General features: G+C 51.0%; 1 protein-coding gene across 1 annotated transcript; it reads left to right on the top strand.

The window, feature by feature from the left end:
• The first annotated feature begins 294 nt into the window (after positions 1–294).
• Positions 295–24,658, top strand: SLC41A1 (solute carrier family 41 member 1). Its single transcript, XM_033199938.1, has 11 exons — positions 295–688; positions 2,400–3,417; positions 12,624–12,731; positions 13,852–13,923; positions 14,581–14,725; positions 14,869–15,015; positions 15,631–15,778; positions 16,678–16,757; positions 18,199–18,333; positions 18,636–18,784; positions 22,052–24,658. Exons 2-11 carry the CDS (start codon positions 3,046–3,048, stop codon positions 22,235–22,237), a joined length of 1,542 nt encoding a protein of 513 aa, XP_033055829.1. The 5' UTR covers positions 295–688; positions 2,400–3,045; the 3' UTR covers positions 22,238–24,658.
• Positions 24,659–24,917: the final 259 nt, after the last annotated feature.

The following is a 24,917-nucleotide window of genomic DNA, read 5'->3' as shown; positions in this document are numbered from 1 at the left end:
GGGCTCCGGCGCGGCGCAGCGGACCCGGGGGCGATAGCACCACGCAGTGAGCTCGGGCAGCGGGTCTCCCGGACCCCGGGCCGATGGGCGCTGGGACCCGCGCGCTCCAGGCGCGTAGAGCCGGCTCCCAGTTCCCGTCACTACTCGTACTGCGTTTCCCCGGCGCCCCGCCTCCTGGGCACCAAGCGAAGGAAAGGGGCCGGGCCGAGGGTGATCCCGCCCCCTCCCCAGTCCCTGATTGGCTGCTGCTGTTGTCCATCCGAGAATCTATTTTTGATGGAGGGGGGTTGCCACCCAGTCTGCCCCAGATCACGTTTGCCACCGGCAGCCAACCAGTTGGGCCCAAGTCCGCGGGCAAGAAGCGATTGGGGGCGAGTGAGCTCGGTCCCCCGGTCCCCAGTCCGGGTGCCCCCCCGCCGGGCCTGAAGCGGTATATCCTGCCCTCCCCGGTCACCTCCCACGCGTGGAAGCGGAGCGGCGGCCTCGCTGTAACGCAGAAGCGAAATGTAGCCAGCCGGGTGTCGCGGCTGGACGCTCGCCTTGGCTGGGGGTGTGGGGGGGGCACGCCGGGGGCCAAGGAGGACTGCCGAGGAGGAGTGATGAGAAGAGGGTGTACCCTGCACCCCCCGAGACCACGGGCCCCGTTGCCACTCGCCAGGCGCCCCCCTTCCTCCCAAGCGAGGGGCAGGTCAGTCCTGTAGGGTCCTGGGGCGGGGAGGGGGTGGTGGAGGGCGGGAGTCCTGGCGCGCAGCGCATTTGCTGAATCTGAGTGGTGGAGAGACCGAGGAGGCCACCCAGTTACTTTCTCTCCCTCCTCGGGGTTGGGGATACTAAAATGGGTCTTTTTTGTCCCCGCCTGGGAGGAGGGGATAGGGCGTCCTGGTTCACTTCTGCTTCTTTCGTCCCAGGGCCTTAGGCCGGTCTGAAGTCTCTTTACTGGGGGAGTGGTGAGGGAGGACTGGCTTCCCCTCCTGCGAGCCCCCTCTCAGGTTCAGTGGCCTGCCAGGAACACAGGAGGGAGGCGGGGTGTCAGCTTTTAGCGGACTCAGAAACTTTTCTGGCATAGGGGCCCTAGGACTCAGAGGTTTCCTCCTGGATCTCTGGTGAGGGAGTTTGAAAGAACCACAGTACTGTGTTTAAGGAGATTGAAAAAGGGAGCCCTGGTGGGTGACTGAATTGATAGAGGAAACAGTTCTCCTGGGCCAGTTTCTGGGGTTTGATACCGCCTTTCCTAAACTGAAGTTGACTAATTGTGTGTGTTTGGAATACTTAAGGACCTGTTCCTCTTAACCTGGTGGAACTCTCTTTAAATTTATTTTTTACGAATAAGAGTTCTTCTGGTGAAATGGAATAGGATGAGAGTCCATGAGGAATTAGGAAGCCTGGGGATTCCTTTCGGCAAAGAGAAGTGGAGCCATTACAGCTAAAGAGATGCATTTGGAGCAAGTGCATATTGGCTTACGGTGCTTTGGTTTTTGTTTGGGGTTTTTTTTTTATTGCTACTTTTGTTTTTTTGTTTTTGTTTCTAAGAATTCCACTATATCCAACTCTCAGTAACCCTGGAGAACAGGAGGAGCCTAATTAACTGAAATGCGTGGATAATAAGCAATCATTTTATGCTCTGTCCCTTCTAACTGAGATAACTCCGTTGTCCTATCTGACAAGCTCACAGGGCCAAGAGCAGGGGGAGAGGGGGAGAGACAGAGGCCTGGACCCGAGTCAGCTGTCTGAGCTCTTTGTAACACTGTTGACTCTCAAGGGCAGGAGTGGGTAGGCCTCTGGCTCTTGGCCTTGGTCTGGCAGGCTTGCCCCACTGCCCAGGGAGTCCTCCTAGCTTTGTTTTGTTTTCTCAGAAGCTAGAGCGTTCTGGGGTCTGGGGGACTTCACGCAGCAATCAGTTCCTCCCTGTTTCTTTGCCCTGTGTGACTTTCTGTTGCTGTCTTGTGATGATAAGCGGTCACTTTATACAGGGGTGGCTGTGTGGCAGGGAGTTTGTGACTGAATTTGTAACTGGACCCCACTTAAATAATGGAGGGGCATTCAAGAAGGGGTCTTGCTGAGGACATACATACCCACCCTCAGTTGCTGAGGAAACAATGCAGAGGGCACCTGCATGGCATCTTCCCAATCCCAGGCTGGTCACATCTCGTTGCTGGTGACCATGGTGGTGATTCCCCAGGAGGGTTGCTAGTGGGGAGGATGGCAGGGATAACTCCTGCTGAGCCTCCAGATGGAGCAGTGCAGGACTAAGTAATTTTTGCGGAAAAAGGGAGGCAAATAGCAAACTCTTTAACTATATGACGAACTCCTAACTGCCTTGGGGGGAAATTCTCCCAATAGGAGCTGTCCTTTGCTATAAGGTAATGTTCTTTTTCTTTTCTTTCTCCTTCCCACATAAGGTGTTCCACACTGATTCTCGTGACTTTAAGGACCAGGGATTTGAAGAGGTATTAGCTCTTCCCAGGAAGAGAGGAAGTTTCTGGAAGAGAAGGGAAAGACAGCAGACGCTGCACTGGGACCAGCAGAGCCTGAGGAGCTGTGGGAAGCTGACAGAGCCCAGCCAAAGCAGTGGGAAGAAGCCACAGCCCCAGGCCGGCACTGTGTTCTGAAAGATTTGAACTCAAGCTGCTTTTCAAGGAGGAGGGGCCATTTCAGAGACCACCCCAGACTTTGGTTGAGCTCTTCTACTCTGGATGCCCCCTACTCCGAGGAGCCTGCCGCTGAGAACCAAAGAAGATAAGAGAACAGATACATTTTCTTCAAGCACAGAGCTGGTGGGTTGGAGTCAGGCATCTGCACCCCTAGTGGCTGTCTGGTGAGGAGTTTCTTGTTTCTGCCCAGCTTGCGGCTTCAGTGCTTGATGGGGCTGCCTGTTGGTGGATCAGTTTTTGCAGTGCCTGGTAGGAGTGGAGAGCCGTGGGAAGAGGTCCCGCGGCGCCCAAGCCTGGGTTCACCCCAAGACTAAGTTCTTTCCCGAGTTAGAGAAGGAGAGAGAAAGCAAAAAGAAGAGAGGAAAGTTCTCCCTTCCCCTCCTCCCTGCCTGTCATGTCCTCTAAGCCAGAGCCGAAGGACGTCCACCAACTGAATGGGACTGGCCCTTCTGCCTCTCCCTGCTCTTCAGATGGCCCAGGGAGAGAGCCCTTGGCTGGGACCTCAGAGTTCCTGGGGCCTGATGGGGCTGGGGTAGAGGTGGTGATTGAGTCTCGGGCCAACGCCAAGGGGGTTCGGGAGGAGGACGCCCTGCTGGAGAACGGGAGCCAGAGCAACGAAAGTGACGACGTCAGCACAGACCGTGGCCCTGCGCCACCCTCCCCGCTCAAGGAGACCTCCTTTTCCATCGGGCTGCAAGTGCTGTTTCCATTCCTTCTGGCAGGCTTTGGGACCGTGGCTGCTGGCATGGTGTTGGACATCGTGCAGGTAGGACCTGAGTAGGGCACCTCTTGACTGTGAGCCCAGGGCCACCTTTGCCTGCTGGGAAACTGGGAACTTCCTCTCTACCTCCCTGTCAGAAGTGGCTGCTGCTTCCTAGAATACTATTTCCCTTTGGATCATGTCCTTGGTTTCTTCTTGGTCTAGTTCCTTCCTACAGAAGCCTCAAGGAAGCCGAGTAGCCCCGGGGAGGCAGTCAGGGCAGTATTGCTAAATAGAAACAGAATTGGCTCCAGAGCTCAGACTTGGGAGAGGACAGATGGAACAGGGTCGTTGCTTGCCATCTCTCCCAAGCATTCCTGCCGAGCCCAGCTCAGTAGGAGACATTTACAAGGGTCTCCTCTTTATGCCTTTTCTCCCCTGCATTTGTGGTTTCAAGGATACCCATAATAGAAAGCTCAGTTTCAAGCCTCTCCTCCATCCCCCTACTGGGCAGGAATTTGTTCAGCTGCCAAGAGGGTCTCAAATTAAGTGGGAAGGCTCTTGAAGGCATTTTGCGTTGCTTATCTTCCTGTAACCTTGGCATAATCCCCTTGGGGGGGTGGGGGTGGACACTTGCTGTCTGATGCATGATTTGGAGATTTGGTGTAACAGGACCCAAAAGCACTAATTATCTGCTGTAAATGGGGACAAAATGTAACTAGGCCTGGGCAGAACTGTCTCTCCTCTTTGCTCCTCACCTGTCATTCTGAACCTGCCCTGGGCAAAGAGGGTTCTTTTTGAGGACATTGGGTAGAATGAAGGGTGAGAGTTGGAGGGACCTGGAAGCTAAGAGCCAGAGACGTGCTGTGTTAATTTATTGTGAGTCAGGACTTATAAAGAACCTCCAGGTCCAAGAGAGAAAGTTTTGTTTTTAGATGAAAGTCTTTTAGGCACAGTGTGGCACACCAAACTTTTTGAAGGTGCTGGGTTTATCTAAGTAATTCAGCAATGTGTATCAAATTCCTGCTGAATGCTGGCCTCTGTCCTAGGTACTCAGAGAAATATTAATACTGAGGCAGGAGGAGATCTGCCTTTTGCTTTTTGGGACCCCCAGTGTTCCCTGACTATAATATCTCCCATAAGTACACGAAGCTTAGCGTCACCTTCCCTGTGCCAAGCCAACCCTACAGACCACAGTGATATAGAGTCCTGCTGGTAGGTCTCGCCATGCCTGTGTCCGGGAGACTGAAGATGGTTGGTTCTTTTTTTTTTTTTTTTTTTTTGAGACGGAGTCTCGCTCTGTCGCCCAGGCTGCTGGAGTGCAGTGGCCGGATCTCAGCTCACTGCAAGCCCCGCCTCCCGGGTTCACGCCATTCTCCTGCCTCAGCCTCCCGAGTAGCTGGGACTACAGGCGCCCGCCACCTCGCCCGGCTAGTTTTTTGTATTTTTTAGTAGAGACGGGGTTTCACAGTGTTAGCCAGGATGGTCTCGATCTCCTGACCTCGTGATCCGCCCGCCTCGGCCTCCCAAAGTGCTGGGATTACAGGCTTGAGCCACCGCGCCCGGCCGGTTGGTTCTTGATAGTGTGTGCACATACAGTACTTTGACTTGAGCCCTTCAGGGGAACCCTGAACCTTTGATTGCTCATGAGAATGATGTTTAAGTCATGCCGAAGTGCCTTGCACTGCCTCCCCTTTCCCCAAACCTGTTACCTTGAAGATTATTCCTACATGGAGGTTGGGAAGCCAGGCTGGAGCTTTGGGTTCCTCACCCTAGTGGCTGCTCCTCCCCCTAGGGCAGTGACTGGGACAGTAGGAGGAGGAGAAAGAGACTAGGGTAACATTTTCCTCCACCTCTTCTATTCCTTTCCTGTGGCCTCAGTTCTCATTCTTGAAGTTTTTGCATTCTGGTTGGATACCTACAAAGGGGTGCAGAACCAGCATCCAGAGGTGAACTGAAGAGGGTTGTCTTATTTTCTGGATAATAATAATGGTAGTGGGGAAGCATTTGGGGGGCTCTTCTGAAGGCCCATGAGGTAGGATCCATAATCATCTCCATTTTGTAGGTAGGGAACCTGTAGCTTAGAGGGATTAGGTAACTTGTCCCTGGTCATCTGACCCTAGAGCCCACATCATTAACCCCTGTGGCCTTCACCATGGCCATGGTTCACCAGTTGGTTAAAAACTTGGAGAAGGGGCCAAGCGCAGTGGCTCATGCCTGTAATCCCAGCACTTCGGGAGGCCAAGGCAGACGGATCGCCTGAGGTCAGGAGTTTGAGACCAGCCTGGCCAATATGGTGAAACCCCATCTCTACTAAAAATACAAAAAATTAGCTGGGCACGGTGGCGGGCACCTGTAGTCCCAGCTACTCGGAAGCTGAGGCAAGAGAATCATTTGAGCCCAAGACATGGAGGCTGCAGTGAGCCAAGATCACGCCACTGCACTCCGGCCTGGATGACAGAGCAAGACTCCACTCAAAAAAAAAAAAAACTCTGGCTGGGCATGGTGGCTTATGCTTATAATTCCAGCACTTTTGGAGGCTGAGGCCGGAGGATCACTTGAAGCCAGGAGTTCAAGACCAGCCTGGGCAACAAAGTGAGACCTTATCTCCACCAAAAAAAAAAAAAAAAAATTAGTCAGACATGTTGGCATTCTCTTATAATTCCAGCACTTTGAGAGGCTGAGGTAGGAGTGATCACTTGAGCCCAGAAGTTTGAAGTTGCAATGAGCTATGATCGTATTACTGCACTCCAGCCTCAGCGACAGAGCCAAACTCTGTCTCAAAAAAAAAAAGACTCTAGGAGGAGCCTATTTTCTTTGTCTTTTCTTGAAGAACTAGGTGGACTAGAATCTGGATTAATTAGTTATCTTCTGAAGTGAGCAAGAATACAAGTTCTTAGATGGCGTAGGGAGGGACCCCCACATACACACCCCACCCCTACCCATCCCACACACTTAGATTCCAAAGCTTCTGATGTGTTGCCCCACCCCCACTCCAGGCCCATGAGCTGGAGACATTGAGAGGCCTAGGTAGGGAACCTTTGGACCTGCTGTCAGTGTGGCACCTCGGCTCACCCCAGAGCTAGGGTCCACTTGGTGTGGATGACAATGGCAGGTTTGTCCATGTCCTCCTCCCCCAGTCTTCCTGCTACAGCTCTGGCTGGAGCAGGCCCTGCAGATGGCAACAGTGAGATGGCAGGAGGGGGTGAGTGCAGAGGGACCAAGACATGGGACCACAGAGAGATTCTTATTCCACATCCACGGGAGTGAAGCAGGACTGACAATCTCAGATTCAGGAAGAGCAGGATGGTTTCTAAGGATTCACACCTATATTACCCCTTCATAAGCTAAGATGGCCTTCAGGAAGACAGAGTCTGAAAGTGCCCCAAGACCCTGGGGCCATCTGGAGAAGCTGGCTATGGAGTGTCCCCAGTGTCTTGGAGCAACTGAGCAGGAATCCGTGTTGGCCATGGTTCAGATGTCTCCTTGGTCCAGGGCCCCCATCTTTCCTTGCTGCTATAGAAAACTTGCTTTCTTTTTCACCAACGCAATGCAAAAAAAAAATTAAATTTTAATTTTAATTTAAAAGAAAAAGAAAACCCACTCTCTTCCTAGAAGGCTCATTTCTGCCTCCTCTTATCTGCCCTCTGGTAAATGTGCACAGCAGCATCTGCAGTGAAATAAGGGGCTGGTGCTGGCCCAAAGTAGGAAAAGAATAAATGGATGTCCATCTGCTCTAACTTCCCAACCATGGCTGAAAGTTCCTGCAGCATCTGGAAGGGAAGCAGGGTGGGGCCTGGTGTTGGCTTCTGAAGGGGGTTGGGATATGGGAGCCTCCTCACTGCAGGAGCCTTGTGCCCATCTGCCCAGTTTGGTCCTAGGCTGCTCCGGATGTCTCACTCCCTTTATCTGTCAACCTTTGTGAGGGATGGGGTGGCAGGAAGTAGTGTGCCCATCTGCACTTTAATTCCCAGCTCGATTAAGATGGGTCCTTATTTTAGCTCACTACTCACCTGCTAAGGATCTCGAACAAAGCAGACCCTGCTGTGTATACAGAAGTCTACAGCAATGAAAGTGGATGGCAAGCGTGGCCTTGGGGAAGTAGAGTGGGAAGGAAGTATTATTCCTGGGCCTGGCCTGCTCATCCCTAGGCGGGACACTCATATCTGCTTCACTTGACCACCCCTTCTGCTTTTCCCATCTCTGTCCCCTGCCTGCTGTCAGGGACCCATTTGCTTTGCTCCTGCTTTGTACTGCACTGTATATCCAGGTGTTGCCCTAAAGCCCTTTCCTGGACACCTAGAGGATGCCTCTTGGAAAAGCCTCAGACAGGTGAAGCCTGGGGTTACTGCAATCTCATATGACCCAGTCCTTACCCTAAAAGATCAGCTCCAGCCCAGCTTCTCCCACAGGAGCCGATTCTCCCACAGCCTGGAGCCTAAAGCTTGTATCTGGGAATTTAAGTCTTCTTAATGTCTTGATTCCTGGCTCTGACTTTCTTCCCTGCTGCTACCCTCCTGAGGTGGTTCAGGCCAGAACCCTTGAAGGCAGTTCGGGGTCAGTGTATGAGCTTGGAGTAGGTGAGGGATGGAAGAAGCGCATTGGAAGGGCAAGGAAGAGGTACTGACAGGACCACCGAGGATCGAGACTTGGGATTGCTGTGCCTCAGGATTCGTTTTGGCTATGGGGGAAGCAGTCTCTTCCCTCACCTCCAGAATACCAGGGATCCATGAGCCCCTCGCCCCAAGGTTAGAGAATGAAAGAGATGAGGGGCTGCATTTCTGAGAAGCAGTTAAAATTTAGATGTTCCCCTCACCCCCAAGCAGGGCAGCACTTCCCGGAACGTGCCCTTTTTCATCCCCGTCAGAGCAGGAAGGCGTGGGTGGCTGCTTGGCGGACGGGTGTGACTTCAGGGGCAGATACTCCCAGCCTGGATGAACAGGATGGGGCTGAATTTGGCCAAAGGAGGAAGAAGAGCTGCTTACTGTCTGCCCCTGCCACATCCTGCCTACTCCTAACCTCAGGGCCACCCTGATTCCTGGGCTGGTTCCACATCTCCAGCCTCCAGCATCTCTTCCCAGGGTCCTATGCGTGCCCATGTGTCAGAGGCTTTCTGCCTGAGCTGCAGCTTTGAGAGGGTTTGTGGGTGAAGAAAGTATGTGTGTAGGAATTGGCTTCTCTGACCCAAGTGCCAACTCGGGGCTTTGCTGGCCCAGGGTCAGGTAGTGTGAGGTTCCAGTCTGTAAGAGTCGGGAAGACTTGTGCACAGGGACTCTTACTGTGACTGCTCCCTCTCCTTGCCTGTCTGTCTCTCATCCCATGCTCCTAAAACTCCATACTTTGTAGGTCCTCCTGTAGCTATAAGGAGAGGGTGCGTTGTGCTGGGAGGTGGAGAGATTTGGGGGTGCTTATGGTAGCAACCAGAGGAACTTAGCTGAGCTTTATACATTTTTTGTTAAATAATAATAAAAGCAAGCAATATTAGTTACAAACAGCTCAGAAAACATTGCTTGCATACATGTGGAGTCGTCTTCTGGGTGTTTTCTTTCTACGAGTACATATACATTAAAAAATATACCTACCTGCAGAAGTGAGATTTTCAGGGAGCTGGCAGCTTGGCAGCAGGGTGGAGCCGGTGTTTTGGAGTGAAGATGAGATCTGAGGCTGTGCTCTGAGAGGAGCTTTGAAAGCCCACAAGGAAGGGGAGAAGAGGGGGATTTTTCCCCTCTCTGGAGCTGGTTTGGGAGGAAGCAGGAGGCAAAGCAGAGCAAGGCCGGACTGCAGGGAGCTGGAGCCTCAGTGGTATGTACCAGCCGTGTTCAAGAGTAACAGTCCCCAAGTTGCTCCAGGGCAGATGGGGCTCACTGGGGCTGCCTTCACTCTGGGGGGGTCTGAGGGTGGGAAGGGATTTACCTCCCTTCAGTGTTTGGAGGGGGCTGGCTCATCCTGTGACTGCCTGGAAGCCCAGTAACTGTTGTTGAGATGGGGGGCTGTCTCCTCCCCATTGTTAGTCCTTATGGTGGGGCTTCCCTAAGGAGAGTCCCAGGTCTTGGCCAGACCAGGAGCGCAGGCAAGCGTAGGCTCCAGCCCCATTGAAATGAGCCCTTCCCCAGGGTCTTGTGAGGCCTCCCACCCCATCCACACAGAGAGAGCTCTGACAAGAAAAGAGAGATTCTTGCCTTATAGGGCCACCCAGTACCCAGCCTCTCCTGGTCTCAAGCCCTAGCCCCACCCCCTCTGATAGCCTTGCTTTTTGGTTATTGTGGTAAAAAATATGTAACATAAAATTTACCGTCTTAACCCTTTTTAAGTGTGCTGTTCAATAGTACTAAGTATATTCACCTCGTACAACAGATCTCCAGAACTTCTCATTTTCCCCAGCTGAAGCTCTGTACCTATTAAACACTCACTCTTTTCCCTGCTACCCCAGCCCCTTGTTTCCACCATTCTTCTTTCTGCCTCTATGAATTTGACTGCTTAGCCTGGGCACGGTGCCTCATACCTGTAGTCCCAACACTTTGGAGGTCTAGGAGAGAGGATCCTTTGAGCCGAGGAGTTCGAGACCAGCCTGGGCAATATAGTGAAACCCCTGTCTTTACAAAAAATATAAAAATTAACCAGGTGTGGTGGTGCATACCTGTAGTCCCAGCTACCCAAGAGACTGAGATGGGAGGATGGCTGGAGCCTGAAGCCATGATTGCGCCATTGCACTCCAGCCTGGGCCACAGAGTGAGACTGTGTCTCAAAAAAAAGAAGAAGTTGACTACTTTGGATACCTCAGATATGTGGAATCATACAGTGTTTTTTATGACTAGAGTAATGTCCTCAAGGTTCATCCATGTTATGGCATATGACAGGATTTCCTTCCTTTTTAAGGCTGAGAAATATTCCATGGTATGTGTGTACCACACTTTGCATATTTTGTTATCTGTTCATTCCCTGATGGACATTTGGGTTGCTTCCACCTCTTGGTTATTGCATATATTGCATATAGTGCTACAATGAACATGGGCACACTAGTGTATCTTCAAGACCTTGCTTTCTATTCTTTTGGATAAATATCCAGAAGTAGGATTGCTGAATCATGTGGTAGTTTTATTTTTAATTTTTTGAGGAACCACCATATTGTTTTTCATAGCAGTTGCACCATTTTATAGTCCCACCAAGAGTGCACAAGGGTTCCAATCTCCACATGCTTTTTTTTTCTCTTGAGACAGAGTCTTGCTCTGTCACCCAGGCTGGAGTGCAGTGGCACAGTCTCGGCTCACTGCAACCTCTGCCTCCCAGGTTCAAGCGATTCTCCTGCCTCAGCCTTTCCAGTAGCTGGGATTATAGGTGTGCACACCACTCTTGGCTAATTTTTGTATTTTTAGTAGAAACAGGGTTTCACCATGTTTGCCAGGCTGGTCTCCAACTCCTGACCTCAAGTGATCTACTCGCCTTGGCCTCCCAAGGTGCTGGGATTACAGGCATGAGCCACTACGCCCAGCCCAATCTCTACATATTGCTAACACTGATTATTTTCTGGGTTTTTAAATAGTAACCATTCCTAATGGGCATGAGGTGATCTCTTACTAATCTACAGTATTGCTCATCTTTATTTATTTTATTTTATTTTTGAGATAGAGTTTCACTCTTGTTGCCCAGGCTGGAGTGTAGTGGTGCGATCTTGGCTCACTGCAACCTCCACCTCTTGGGTTCAAGCAATTCTCCTGTCTCAGCCTCCCGAGTAGCTAGGACTACAGGCATGTGCCACCACGCCCAGCTAATTTTATATTTTTAGTAGAAACGGGGTTTCTCCACGTTGGTCAGGCTAGTCTCGAACTCCTGGCCTCAGGTGATCCGCCCGCCTCGGCCTCCCAAAGTGCTGGGATTACAGGCGTGAGCCACCGCACCTGGCCACTGCTCATCTTTCACGACAGAGTGTGGGTGTTGGAAATGCCTTGAGAGACCATCTGACTGGTCCCTGAATTGAACATTTTTCAAGAGCTTGAGGCCCTTGTAACTTGTCTAAGGTGTCCAGCTGGTCTACGTGAGGAGGCATATTGGGGAGATAAGCAGGAGGCCCGTCCCTGCTGTCTCCTGTCGGAGACCCAAGGCTCTTGGTCCAGTGCCCTTGCCCAACATAGTCCTTGGCCTCCCAGCCATGATACCCAGACCAACCCATATATATCCGCCTGGCCTGCCTCCTCCTCCCTCTCCAAACCTGGAGGCTTTCCATTCTTAAAACAAATAAAGGAAACCACCTACCCGGTTAGGGCCAGGAAGGGAGACACAATCCTAACCTTTTTTGCAAGTCCTCAGTGTCAGTTGCAAGTAAGGTAGCTTTCAAATAGCCAGTCCCGGCTCCTGCAATCTTCTTAGCACTAACTAGTAGAATACACTCTGGACCCCAGTTTCCTCATTCACAAAATAAGAATAAAATAGCCCCTACCTTATTGGGTTGTTAAGATGATTAAAAGAGAAATACATGGAGATCACTTAGCCTAGCACATAATCAGTCCTTAATAGATGTTAACCAAAGACATTGGTAGGAGAGCCAGGATTGATGGTCTTGGGACTAGAACTCAGGTCTCCTGACTCCCAGTCCAGGGCGCTTCCTACAGGAGTACACTTGCTTCTCCTAACTGAGAGACTGAGGAAGGTATGCGGGGTAAGGCAGTGCACAGAGGAATAAAAAGCCTCTTACAGGCCAGCATTCAGAGGTTTGGGGGGCACAACTTAATTCAGAGCCTGTTCAGAAGGAGAGTTGCTGTGGCTGAGGCCCAAAGCCCTTGGAGATAGAAACCAAACAAACTCTCTAATCTCCCCAGCCTCGGCCCCAGCCCCGTGGAGCCCAACTCTCCACAGCTGAGACAACAGAGAAACTGGACTGAAAGCAAAGGGGCCAGGGATTGCAATTTGAGGGGGGATTGCAAAGGATTTCTAGGGTGTCAGGCAGCCCAGGGCAGCTCAGCTGTGTGGGTCCCCGTTACCCTTCCCCACCCACCTCCAGGAAAGCAGACAGAGGAGGTAGTGCCAGACTGAGAGTCTCCCAACCGGCGGAGACCCTCTCCATCTTCCTGGTTCTGGGTAGCAGGAAGGGGGGTTGTGTTGTTTGAAGAACCATGAGCTTGGTTTCGTTCCAGGGTTCTTGCAGGAAAGGTGGCTAGCGTGCTCACTCCCTGCTGATTCTATTTCCTCCTCGAACTCCTGATCTCAGACTACCTGTTGAACCTCAATGCCCACCCTTTGGGGCACTGAAATTCCTGGGTTCTGTTTTCACCTTGTAGCACTGGGAAGTCTTCCAGAAGGTGACAGAAGTCTTCATCCTAGTGCCTGCGCTACTGGGGCTCAAAGGGAACCTGGAAATGACCCTGGCATCAAGGCTTTCCACTGCAGTGAGTGTCCTGGCTGGGAGGAGTGGGGCACAGAGAGGACTCTGGGCAGCACCGAGCCAGAGACTGGGAGAGGGCTATGGGCCCTTCTCCACTACCCAGGCCTGGAGTGTGGGACTGGGGTGGGAAGGGAGGGCCTGGCTGGGCAGGTGTAGGGAGATCCCAGGCTGGGTGTCCTGCTCCTGGGCAGGGGCTCCCTGCCCAAAGTGGTTCCCAGGCTTGGTTTCTGGATGTCCCAGCCGCCCCTGGACTCCTGCCCCACCCCCTACCTCTCAACCACCTCGTGACTGTTTGTGCAGCTTTGACAGGCAGGCATCATGCTGGTTCCTCCACCCGCACAGATGGGGGCCTCCTCTGATCTCCAGCCCTGCTTTGCAGCTGGGCAGGAGCAGAGCCAGGCCCTCCCAGCACCCCCAGTTCCCCGGCCCTCCCATTCCCTTTACCCATGGCAGCTTGCTCTTCTTTAAGGGAACAGACAGAGAGGAACTACTCGTCACTCCTGCCTCCCGCAGTCTTGAGCCATGACATTCCAGGCCTGAATAGATACAGGACCCTGGGTTGGAGGTGGGAGATGATAAAACTCAGGGGGCCTGGGATGTCCCTGCACGGCCAAGAGTCTAGAGAAGGTGACAGAGAGAAGTGGCATCCAACTTAACCCACCCTGACTTGCCCTACCCAACTTCTGGCCCATGCCCCCCTCTCCTTCCCGAATACTCTTGGAGCCTCAGTCCTGCACCAGCAGCTGACCTTTCTTTCCTTGGGATAGCAGGCTGGCTTCAGAGTCAGGGACTGGGTTGTTCTGACCCATGCAGCAATGGGCTGCCCAGATAAGCAGGGCAAAGAATGGAATTTGCCTCTGCTCAGCTGGTGTCCTGAGAGGAAGAGAGGCGACTGCCTAGGGGACCCCCCTCCCATTCCCCACCCAGCTGCAGGAGCTCAGTTTTAGCTCCTTCCCTCTCACCTCAGTTTCTCTGATCCCGCTTCACCTTTCCAGGACTGTCAGGTCCTGTTCTCAGAGTCTTAGGCCACATGTACTGCCTCATGATCTAGGCAGGAGCCTAATGGATGGAACTTCAGGCCTTTTCCAGCCTGGAGCTCCAGCTCCTTGCCCTCCCTCTCCCAGGCCAACATCGGACACATGGACACACCCAAGGAGCTCTGGCGGATGATCACTGGGAACATGGCCCTCATCCAGGTAAGAAGGCAGGGACCAGAGAGGGTGGGCTAAGCCTCCCCTTAGTCAGGAATCTCTGAAAGGCTTAGGTCAGCCCCAGCAGGCTCCTGAGTAAATCTCCAGTATCCCACTGAGCTGGCTTCCCCCAGAGTAGCTCTAGGAGGTAACTAGGTTACCCAAGAAAACACCCAAGATGAGGAGAGCCCAGCATCACCCATTCCAGTTCTCAGTTTCTGGTGGTGCAGGTGCCTTTGAGTCCCAGCAGATCCTGGCAATATGAGCAGACTCAGGAGTGCCAAGATGTCCTGTGCCACTGCTGTTCCATCTCCCCATGAGACCACACAGGTTCAGACTGGGAGCCTTCCCCCTTGAGGCCCAGGTCTTGACTCTGGGTGGAAGGCTCCGACTCTGTTGAACCTCACTCCCATCCCCAGAGGCACACTCCTTCAGCCAATAACATGTTCTGGGCTCCTGCAGAGTGCACTGCCCAGTACTAGTGTCTGGTGTGAACCTAAATAAATAAAGACATCCTTCCAGCCTGGGAGGACTGGACAGTGCAGTCCAGCCTGCCTCCTGGGGCTACTGCCAGCCAGGAAGAGGTCTGCCCAGATGCTCATGACCTCAGCTTAGGAAGCCCACTGCTCTCAGGGCTTTCCAAGTTACCACTCCTGTCCCCAGGTGCAGGCCACGGTGGTGGGCTTCCTGGCGTCCATTGCAGCTGTCGTCTTTGGCTGGATCCCTGATGGCCACTTCAGTATTCCGCACGCCTTCCTGCTCTGTGCTAGCAGCGTGGCCACAGCCTTCATTGCCTCCCTGGTACTGGGTAAGGAAGGGAGGGCGTAGAGGAGTAAGGAGTGCCACCCCAGAGGTGTTGGCTGCACCTGGCACTCCACTCTGTCTTTTTGTTTGTTGAGACTCCTTTATCTCTTCTCACCCTGCCTGCCCCTCCTCCCACTTCCTCACCAGGTATGATCATGATTGGAGTCATCATCGGCTCTCGCAAGATTGGGATCAACCCAGACAACGTGGCCACACCCATTGCTGCCAGCCTGGGCGACCTCATCACCTTGGCGCTGCTCTCAGGCATCAGCTGGGGACTCTACCTGGAACTGAGTGAGCCACCAAGAGGGTGGCTCGGGTGGAGTCCTGGGTGGGGTTGAGAGAGATGGTAGTTTGGAAATGTGCAAGAGTTTCTTCTGTGTTCTTAAACTATTTGGTTTGAACACAGGTTGTAATAATTCCTGATCTTAGAGATGTGAAGCTAAGTACTGATCTCAAATTCAAGCAGGCATCAGGGTCAGGGGAAAAGTGTCAGAAGTATATTCCTGTTTGGTCATGCATATTCTTACTTCTCTTGGAGGGATGAGGTAGAAAGAGTAAAGGAAAGGAACCAGAGGCTGGGATCTGCTTGCAAAATGAAGAAACGGGTAGGAGATGGTGATTTCTGGGATCCAATCAAGAGACCGAGAGTCTCTGTCCTCTGGTCTCTGTCCCTAATTGGTTCAGTGCCTGGCTAGCTCTCTACCTTGGTTTCCTCATCCATAAAATGAAAAAGGCTGGTACCACCTACCTCCTGAGCTGCCAGTGAAGATCAAATGGGGTCATGTGTTTACTGGCATTTAGTATAATCTTGCTATTGATCTGTTGGGACATTGTCAGACTGAGCCAGGGAGAAACTTGGAGTAGGGAACCACAGTGCTTATCTCCCTCTCACCTCTGCCCTCTCAGATCACTGGCGATACATCTACCCACTGGTATGTGCTTTCTTTGTGGCCCTGCTGCCTGTCTGGGTGGTGCTGGCCCGACGAAGCCCAGCCACGAGGGAGGTGTTGTACTCAGGCTGGGAGCCTGTTATCATTGCCATGGCCATCAGCAGGTAGGCTGGAGCCCTGAGTATCCACTCCTACCCCACTCCCACCCTGCCACAGACTTCTTTTTAAACCCTGGAGAGAGGGGGTGGGGGTCAGACCCTAGAAATGTGTTCATTAGTGTATCAGTCACATGTCCTTCTGTTGAAAATGACAGAAACCATCTGAACTGGGTTTCATTCCAAGGCAGAATGTATTGGCCTGGAGAACCAAAAAGGCACAGCTGAATTCAGGGACATACCTATGATCAGGGCCCCAGTACTCTGTGATTCTCCACTCTGCTATTCTCTGTCATGGCCTGCAGCCCAGGTTTATGCTTTTCTTATTCCTACCAATTCCAGTGGGAAGGGAGATTCTTTCTCCCACCCATGCCACAAAGTCCCAGTATAGAGTTCCACTGCTTCTCATCTGGTGACATGATTATCTCCAGACCAGTCAGCGTGGCCTCGGGGCTGCGATCCTCTGATTGGATGGACCTGGAGCCTAGCCATCATTGAGGCATTGTCACCTGAGCCACAGTCACTGAGCTTGAGAGAGGTGGTTCCCTGAGGAGGAGCCCAGTGCTATCACCAGAAAGGGAAGTAAATGCTGAGTGGGCAGAACAACAGAGGTCCTCAGCGGCAGATAGTCCCGCAGGCTGCTCCTCCAGCCAACTTAGAGGGCAGGTGCAGGAGGTGGTTGCCTGACCCAGTACCACCAGCTTGTTCTGGAGTCACTGCCCAGTCAGAATGTTATGAGCAGCACCTAATCCTGTCAAGGGAGGCAAGGACTGGACGATGAGGAACTCCTGAGAGCTACAGTGCTTCCCTTCATCTCCAATGATAGGTGGGTCTGGACCTCTCATCCCAGAGACTAAGGCAGAACCCTTCAGTGGTCTTTGCATCATTTTGTCTTTATGTCTCTATAGTGTGGGAGGCCTCATCTTGGACAAGACTGTCTCAGACCCCAACTTTGCGGGAATGGCTGTCTTCACACCTGTGATTAATGGTGAGGTCTGGGCATCAGCTGTCGGAGGGCAGGGCTGGGGAAAGGAAAGGGACAGGAGAAGAGACTTAAGGGGTTGGTTTCTGTATCAGTCAGGGTTCCAGTAGACAAGAGAATCTCGCTCAGATGTTTCAAGACCTTAATGAAGGGACTGCTTACAGAGGTGGGAGCAAAGTAAAAGGACAGATAAGGGATGTTGAGGCACCCAGAGATTAGCAGCAATGGGAAGCCTCTAGTCCTAAAGGGTCAAGGGGAGTATCTTAGTCCATTATCTGTTGCTAGAACACAATACTTGAAACTGGCTAGTTTATAAAGAAAAGAGGTTTATTTAGCTTCCAGTTCTGGAAGCTGGGAAGTTCAAGATTGGGCAGCTGCTTCTAGTGAGGGCCTCATGCTGCATCCAAACATCCAGATGGAGAAACAGAAGGAAAACTGAGCATGTGCAAAATGGGCAAAACAAGAGAAGCAAACCTTGCTTTATGACAACTCACTCTCATGGGAACTATACCTTTCCCAAGAAAGACATTAATCCATCTTAATAACCTATTCAATCTTAAAGGCACCACCTCCCACCACCACATTTGGGGACCAAGCCTCAACATGAGTTTTGATGGGGACAAAGTATATTCAAACCATAGTAAGGAGGGAACAGCATTCCAGGAGCCCAGTGAAAGCTCTGTCTTTGCCCCCAACGTGGGGAAGCCAATGCTGAAAAGCAGGGAGGGATTGGGAAAGAAATACCTGATCTCTCCCTCCACCTGCCCTCTGGTTGCCTGCTGTTGCCTCCCACTGAACAAACACAGTGGAAGCAGCCAGCAAGGGAGACTGGGTGATGCAGTCCATGGAGACCAGTCTCCCAGAGCTCAGAGCAAGACCGAGAAGAGCAGGGACCAGGTTGGGATGTGAGGGCAACAGAGAAATCAGCACAGGTCCTGGCGGAGATACCAGTTTCCGGAGTTTGGAGCTCAAACCTGATCCTTGAAACTGGTTACCAGAGCCAGCATATGACCATAGGGTGCCTGGGTCTGCTCAGAGCATTGGAGAGGGGGTGAGGCAAGGCAGGGCTTCATCCCCTCAGCTGTGTAGGAAGGCAGGTGCCCATGCTGCACTGGTGGAGAAGTCAGGCTCTCTTGAGTCTGCAGATCTGCACATATCCTTTCCAGCACTGTCACAGCTTTGCCAGGGGAACATGGAACTGCTGCATCTCCTTAGAGGGGAGGATGAGGGAGGCTGGAAGATGCCTTGGAAGCAGGGATCTTTGTCTGCCTTCTTAGTGTCTTACTCTTCTTTTGGGGACTGGTGAATGGGTGATGCCCATATAGACCCTAAATTAAGACAGAGGACAGTGCCTCTATAGATTAAAGACAAAGAATGAGAAGATCATTTTGTTCCCACTCCTCCCACTGACCCCTATCTGTGTCTAAGCCCGTATCTGTCTCTGCAGGTGTTGGGGGCAATCTGGTGGCAGTGCAGGCCAGCCGCATCTCCACCTTCCTGCACATGAATGGAATGCCAGGAGAGAACTCTGAGCAAGCTCCTCGCCGCTGTCCCAGTCCTTGTACCACCTTCTTCAGCCCTGGTAACGGCAGATTCCCAGGCTCCCAGCCCTGGGGGGAGTGGGCCTACCGTTGATGAGCTTCACTTAAGAGACAGCTGGGGCCCAGATCCACAGGTTCTCCTTCTCTGCTGGGCTGTGCCCAGGCAGGAGGGCTGTCTTTTCCTCGAGCACCCTAGGGGCTGGAGACTACAGGATGGAGAAGTAGAGATATTCATCTGTCTGTTGCCCTGGGGTATGGTGCAATCCCTCCTGACTTTGAAAGACCTTCTGGGGCCAGGTCTTCTCCTCCCCTCCTCTTTACACCCTCTTTTCCCCAATTCCAGATGTGAATTCTCGCTCAGCCCGGGTCCTCTTCCTCCTCGTGGTCCCAGGACACCTGGTGTTCCTCTACACCATCAGCTGTATGCAGGGCGGGCACACCACCCTCACACTCATCTTCATCATCTTCTATATGACAGCTGCACTGCTCCAGGTACAAAGTGGCAAAAGCAGGGGCATGGGAAGGAACCAGGATGCCCTGCAGGGGTGGGAGAGGAGGCCAGACTTGGCCTCTTAGACACTCAACCTCCTCTTTCTCTGTGTCGGGGCAGCTGATAAACACCGGACAAAGGTGCAGGAGAACAGATGGTAGTCCCAGTAGAGTCACCAACATGCTGTGTGACTTTGACCCTGTTCTTTTAGTTCTCTGATCCTCAGCGATACGTTTGTAAATTGAGAGGAATGGACCGGGGGTGGTAGTTTTCATGCAGGTGGTTGTAGGATGCTGAGCATGTGCGATTTGCATGCTACCCCGACTGGCCACAGAGTTCCACGTCGCTCTGTTTTGCATGCTGGTCTTTTTCGAGAAATTCATTTGCATAAAGGGTCCCATAGCTTGAAAAACTGTCAAAACCACTGTACTAGATAATCTGTCGGCTCCTGTCTAGCCTTGCCATTCCATGATACCATGACAGTTGCCATTCCATGATACCGTGACAGTTGCCATTCCATGATACCGTGACAGTTGCCATTCCATGATACCGTGACAGTTGCCATTCCATGATACCGTGACACTTTCTCCCTTCTTGTATTATTACATTGTAAAAGCTTTTTATTTTGAAATCATTACAGATGTGTAAGAAGTTCTCAAACAAAGGTTCAGAAATCCCATATACCATTACCCAGTTTCTCTCCATGGGAAAATAACATTTTGAGTAACTTTAGGACAGTATCAAAATCAGGAAATTAGCATTGATATGATCCACAGTGCTTATTCAGATCGCACCAGTTTTACATGCACTCGTGTGTGTGTGTATATGTGTGTGTGTGTGTGTGTGTGTGTGTGTGTGTGTGTTCTATGCAGTTTTTATCACAAGTGGAGATTTGTGTGGCCACCACTATAACCAAAACACAGAAAACTGTTTCATCACCACAAGGCTCCCTTATGCTATCCCTTTACAGCTAGGTCCACCCTTATTATTACCTTTTAAATTTTTATGAATTCGATTTTTGAACAGTCACATAGTTCAAAAATGTTTTAAGGTTCATAGTGAAACCTCAGTGAAAAGTCTTCTTTTCTGTCCTCTTCTTCACAGCCATCTGTTTTTCTCCTTCACAAACCATCAGTATTATCCCTTTCTTGTGTGTCCTTCAAACCTATTCTGTATTTATAAAAGTAAACATATAGTTTTCTTATTTCCCTCTGTTTTACACACATGTGGTATACTGTACACACTGTCTGCACCCTGCATTTTTCACTTAAGTTTATCTTTGAGATCATTGCATATCAGTACATAAAGAGAACAACACCCTGATTTTCTTACAGCTCCATCATATTCTATGATACACAGACCATAATTTTATTTTGCCAGTGTATTGATTAACACCTGTCCCTCCAGCCCCCTCACCCCCAGCTTTAGAAAGGTTGTGTTCGGACATCTTGGCAGGGGCGGGGCTGAGAATCAGCCATATGCTGTTGCCCTGCAGCAGTTAGCCAAGCTGTGGCATTCCGTTGCTACTGGGTTCCAGTGCAGCACATGGTGGGAAGGTGGGGGTGGATATGCCAAGGGTCTGTGGTGGAGGTTTTCAGCTCATCTCTTGGCCTGGATTGGAAAGGATGAGCCTCGGTGCCATCACTCATGATGAATACCCTGGGAGACACTCTTGCCTCTGCTCTCCTCTCTAGATCTGTGGAGGGCCAGAGCGTGACACTTGATCCCCTGTAAAGGCTCGTATTGATCCCTTTGCCACCTCCTCCCAGCCGTGTGTCCTGGGGCCTGCTCGCGAGGCTGGAATGTGAGGACAGCTGCTACCATTCCCTTCCTAGGGCACGTCCCAAAGGCCTCCTGGCCATGCTCTTTATTTGGGACCCTTCTGCAGCTGCTGGAAAGGGTGTGAAGTTACGGAGGGCAGGGGAGCCAAGGCCGTGGTATCACAAGACAGCTGTGTGCAGGGCAGGCGAGAATGTGAAGAGTCACCTCTGGCTTCCTTGGAGAGAGGGCAGGATTCTCTCAGGCAGAGCCTAAAATTTTAAAAAAAGAGAGAGGACAGGAGAGCAACCAAGATTGCCTAAAGATCGGTATCACTTCTGGCTTCCGGATCCCTTAAGGGCTGTGGTTCCCGCATCTGGATCCCTTAGGGCAGAATTTTCATACCACAGTATTTACACAGTATAGTCAAGGGTAAAACCTCCCAGATGACTGACTGTTTTGGAGCTTAACCATCAGAAACTATTTCATTCTCACGCAGATGCGGTCATTTAGGGAGCCCAAATGTCAGGCACTGTGCAGATTCCAGGAGATTCAGGCCTGCCCCACCATGGTATTCTAGATCAAGGGCATCGCCAACTTAAAAGCACGTGTGAATCTTGTTAAATGCGGACTCTGACTCAGGAGGTCCAGAGATTCTGCATTTCTAACAAGCGCCCAGCTGTTGTTGATGCTGCTGGTCTTGGGCCCACTAGCAAGATTCTGGTCTGAGTCATTCTTAATTATCTGTATGAATAGAAGGTAAGCAAGAGCACAGATACAAATCAAAGCCGCAGATCATGTCAAATGTGTTTTGAATTGGTATGCATTGTCTGCTTTATATTAACATTGAGGTGACTTATTCACAATTCACCTTTATTAGGGCTAATGTTAAAATAAACTTGCATTCTTTGAGCCCAAAGAATGGAAAGGAAATGGAATGGAAAGCCACAACAACAGAATGAAAAGGGTCAGGAGGAAGCCAGCTTGGGATGATCGTCTGTTACTTAGACAACTGCCAGCAGCAGCTTCAAACACTGTCCTTATACCACTCTGCCCAGAGAAGGCATCCCTTTAGGAAAAGCTGACTCCAACAGCCAGCCCCGTGCGAGGCTCCTGGAAAGGCCAACATGGCAGGAATTGGAGTGACCCCAGAATAAGGTAACCCAGAGTTAGAGGCAAGAGGGCTGAGTTCCTGCAACAAATAGGATCTAGGTCAGGAAGCTCCTTGTTTGGTAAACTTGGGAGCAGAAGATAACGCTGATGTGGGTGACCCTGGGCCATAGCAGCATCTTCCTTTCTAAAGAACTCTCATTGTGCCTGTTGTCTGCTCAAGGTGGTAATTGTTGGGTGGAGGAACACAGAGAGGTTGCTGGAGTGGAGAGAGGAAGATAAAAAGTAAGGACTGTGGCCAGCCAAGCCTTGTGAGGCACTAAATGGGTCTGATCGAGTGGCCTCTGGCTCCCCCTGGAGAGAGGGGATGGCTATAGGCTGGGCCCTTTTTGTCTCCCCAGGTGCTGATTCTCCTGTACATCGCAGACTGGATGGTGCACTGGATGTGGGGCCGGGGCCTGGACCCGGACAACTTCTCCATCCCATACTTGACTGCTCTGGGGGACCTGCTTGGCACTGGGCTCCTAGCACTCAGCTTCCATGTCCTCTGGCTCATAGGGGACCGAGACACGGATGTCGGGGACTAGCTTGGTCACTCAACCTTTTCCCCATCCCTCTGCACTTTCTATTTGAAATTTTTCTTTTGTTCCCCTGTCCCTACTCCACCCTACACTCCCACCTCTTTCTAGGACTTCACTTTGATACCAAATTCTCATTATTTTCAATGGGAATTTTTATACATTGAGCCAAGTTTGTATAGCAAGAATCCAGGAAAGACAGACAGCCTGAGATAAGCAGTACAAGTAGGTTTTTGAGACAATCACCAAGTGCAATTTCATGGTGGGTGCCTCCAGGTGATGTGGACTGGGGCAAGGGAGTTTTGTCTGGAATCTGGGGACATGGGGTTTGGCTTTAGCAACCTGTCTTGGCCCTAATGAGAAACCCTTTGTGAGTGGGCTCTGGGTTTTTGGTTTTGTTTTCTTTTTATCTGTTTTGTTTTATTTTTGGTTTTGGTTGAACAGAGGGACAGAAGAATAAGTAACACTCCCAAACACAGACATACTTTTGTAGAAGTGGACCAACTTCAAAGCTCTGGACAGGAGACAGCTGCTCCAGGCCCCTGTGATCCCAGCTCTATTCTCTTGCCCTCTGGACCTAACCGTCCCACTCAGAAAAAGTAAGGTGAACTGACTTTTCAATGTGTGCACATGCCTCTTGTTCATTTGCCTGATCAACATCAACAACCCCTCCCTCTGATCATTTCCAGTTGATTGTCATATTCAGGAAAAAATGGAACAGTGGACTCTTCTCTCTGTTGACCCATGTCCACCTATAGGTTCCCCAAAATCCACATTCTCCCTGGGCCCAGAGGACTGATTCTTTGTCTCTCTTCAACCTTCATCTCAAATTGTCTCTAAGCACTACCTTCCCCAGAGCTTGCCAGGTTGGGTTTTGAGATTAGGGACAGGTCATGGGTACGTGGAGAATGGTTTGGAGGTTGAGAACAACCACGGGTGTCTCATTGCTGCCGTTTCTCCTGAGAACATAATCACTTGATCACCTTGGACCCTGTCACTTCCTAAAATTACTCATTCTGTCATGCCATAGAGGTCAGTTTTCCTCTTTCTTGGCTTCTGCCTACAAACATTCACCAATCGTTCATTCGCTCATTCAGCAAATATGCAGCCTCTGCAAGATGAGCTCTCCTGCAGGCAAGCATGGTCTGAAACATTCTTTGAGCAGTATTTATTGAGTGCCTACTCTGTGTTAGGTACTGTACCAGGCACTGACAAGCCAGTGGTAAGGGAAACACAGCTCTAACCTCACCTCATTCTCCAGGTTACAAAGGCCATGTGCCCCTTTCAATCTGGCAGAGAAAGTTTCCTCGTTGTAAGTATTTGCATCTACTTCAAGCCAGATTCTTCTGCCTCTTTCTCCTTATTAGACCCCAACTCTGTGCAATGCTGACCACAGCTAGAGCCACCAGCCCATTGCTCAACCAGTGTTTATTTACCTAAACAACCCTTCCTCACATTCCCTTCCCTCCACCTCTCCTCACCAAGCACCCAAAAGAGGATTTAGAACTAGCAGGGTGGACATCAACTGGTTGTTTCTACTTTTCTCTGCCTAGCACAAAATTGGGAGAAAACTGGAGCCTCCATCTGCAGTCACACGTGTACAGATCTGGGGATTTGGATGTAGGCTTTTTCTAACTTCTCTCTCAGAAACTTCCACAGAAACCTTCCATCTGTAGCCTAAAGGGCCCACCTCCAAGGGAAGGCTTAGACAATGATCCTGTTTCTACCAACACCACACTTTATCCCAGGAACTTGCCCTAGACCTCCAGAGACCATATTTTCTCTCCCTCCATTTCTACCCAGACCTCCAGGCCTCCTTCTGGAATCATAGAACCGTAGAATTGGAAGGAATTTTAGAGGTTATCTAGTTGGAGTTGTATCCAACAGAGTTCATTAACACCAGCCTGGGCTTGTTTTTCCTCCTCCCTCTGGACTTTTTTCGTCTTTTCCTCCACCTCAAAAAACACTTGCACACAGATTCTTCTTGTACAGGCACCGAAACCAGCTCCTCTGCCCCTCAGGCTGTGTCCCTGTGATCTCCAGCCACCCCTGCCCCAGTCACTTGCCCCTTCCTCATCTCTGGAATTTGGCCAGGTAGTCCCAGAAGACTCTGGAGTGACCTCCTTTGCTTAAAAAGCAGACGGATAGGCATGCCCCAGGCCCTGAGTGTGTGAGCAGAGGAGGACTGCAGGGTGAGAGGGAAAGAAAATGAAGGTGACTTTCATGGAAGATTCATTTATTTTCCCCGATTGTACCAACTGCATGTATTTTTGGCCTGGCTGCAAGGAGCAATATTGGTTTACTCTCGTATCCTTAAAAAGTTACAGAACTGTGTCTTAAGAGAATTATTTATAGTTACTATAACTGAATTGACAAATGTCAACTTAACTGATAAATTATATTTGGTAAAATAAAGAGGACGTTTATTTAGATGGTTGGTGTTTCCTGTACGTCTCATCAAAAAGCAGCTTCAGCTGTTGTCTTCGGCCCCACTATAGGCCTTACCCTCTCCTCACGTAGGAGTAGAAAGGGGCCAAAGTGTGACAAGAAATGAAACATCTCGGCCGGGTGCAGTGGCTCACACTTGTAATCCCAGTACTTTGGGAGGCCGAGGCGGGCAGATCACAAGCTCAAGAGATCCAGACCGTCCTGGCCAACATAATGAAACCACAGCTCTACTAAAAATACA

The sequence above is a fragment of the Trachypithecus francoisi genome, unplaced genomic scaffold (genome assembly GCF_009764315.1).
Source record: "Trachypithecus francoisi isolate TF-2019V2 unplaced genomic scaffold, Tfra_2.0 Lachesis_group5, whole genome shotgun sequence".
NCBI classification, from domain to species: domain Eukaryota; kingdom Metazoa; phylum Chordata; class Mammalia; order Primates; family Cercopithecidae; genus Trachypithecus; species Trachypithecus francoisi.
Note: the sequence above shows the minus strand (reverse complement) of the source record. Positions and strands in the feature narration are given on the sequence as shown.

Coding starts and splice junctions, on each gene's coding strand:
- SLC41A1 (XM_033199938.1), top strand. CDS start 3,046: ATGTCCTCTAAGCCAGAGCCGAAGGACGTCCACCAACTGAATGGGACT. Junction 13,924..14,580: donor GGAACATGGCCCTCATCCAG/GTAAGAAGGCAG, acceptor TCCTGTCCCCAG/GTGCAGGCCACGGTGGTGGG. Junction 15,779..16,677: donor ATTGCCATGGCCATCAGCAG/GTAGGCTGGAGC, acceptor ATGTCTCTATAG/TGTGGGAGGCCTCATCTTGG.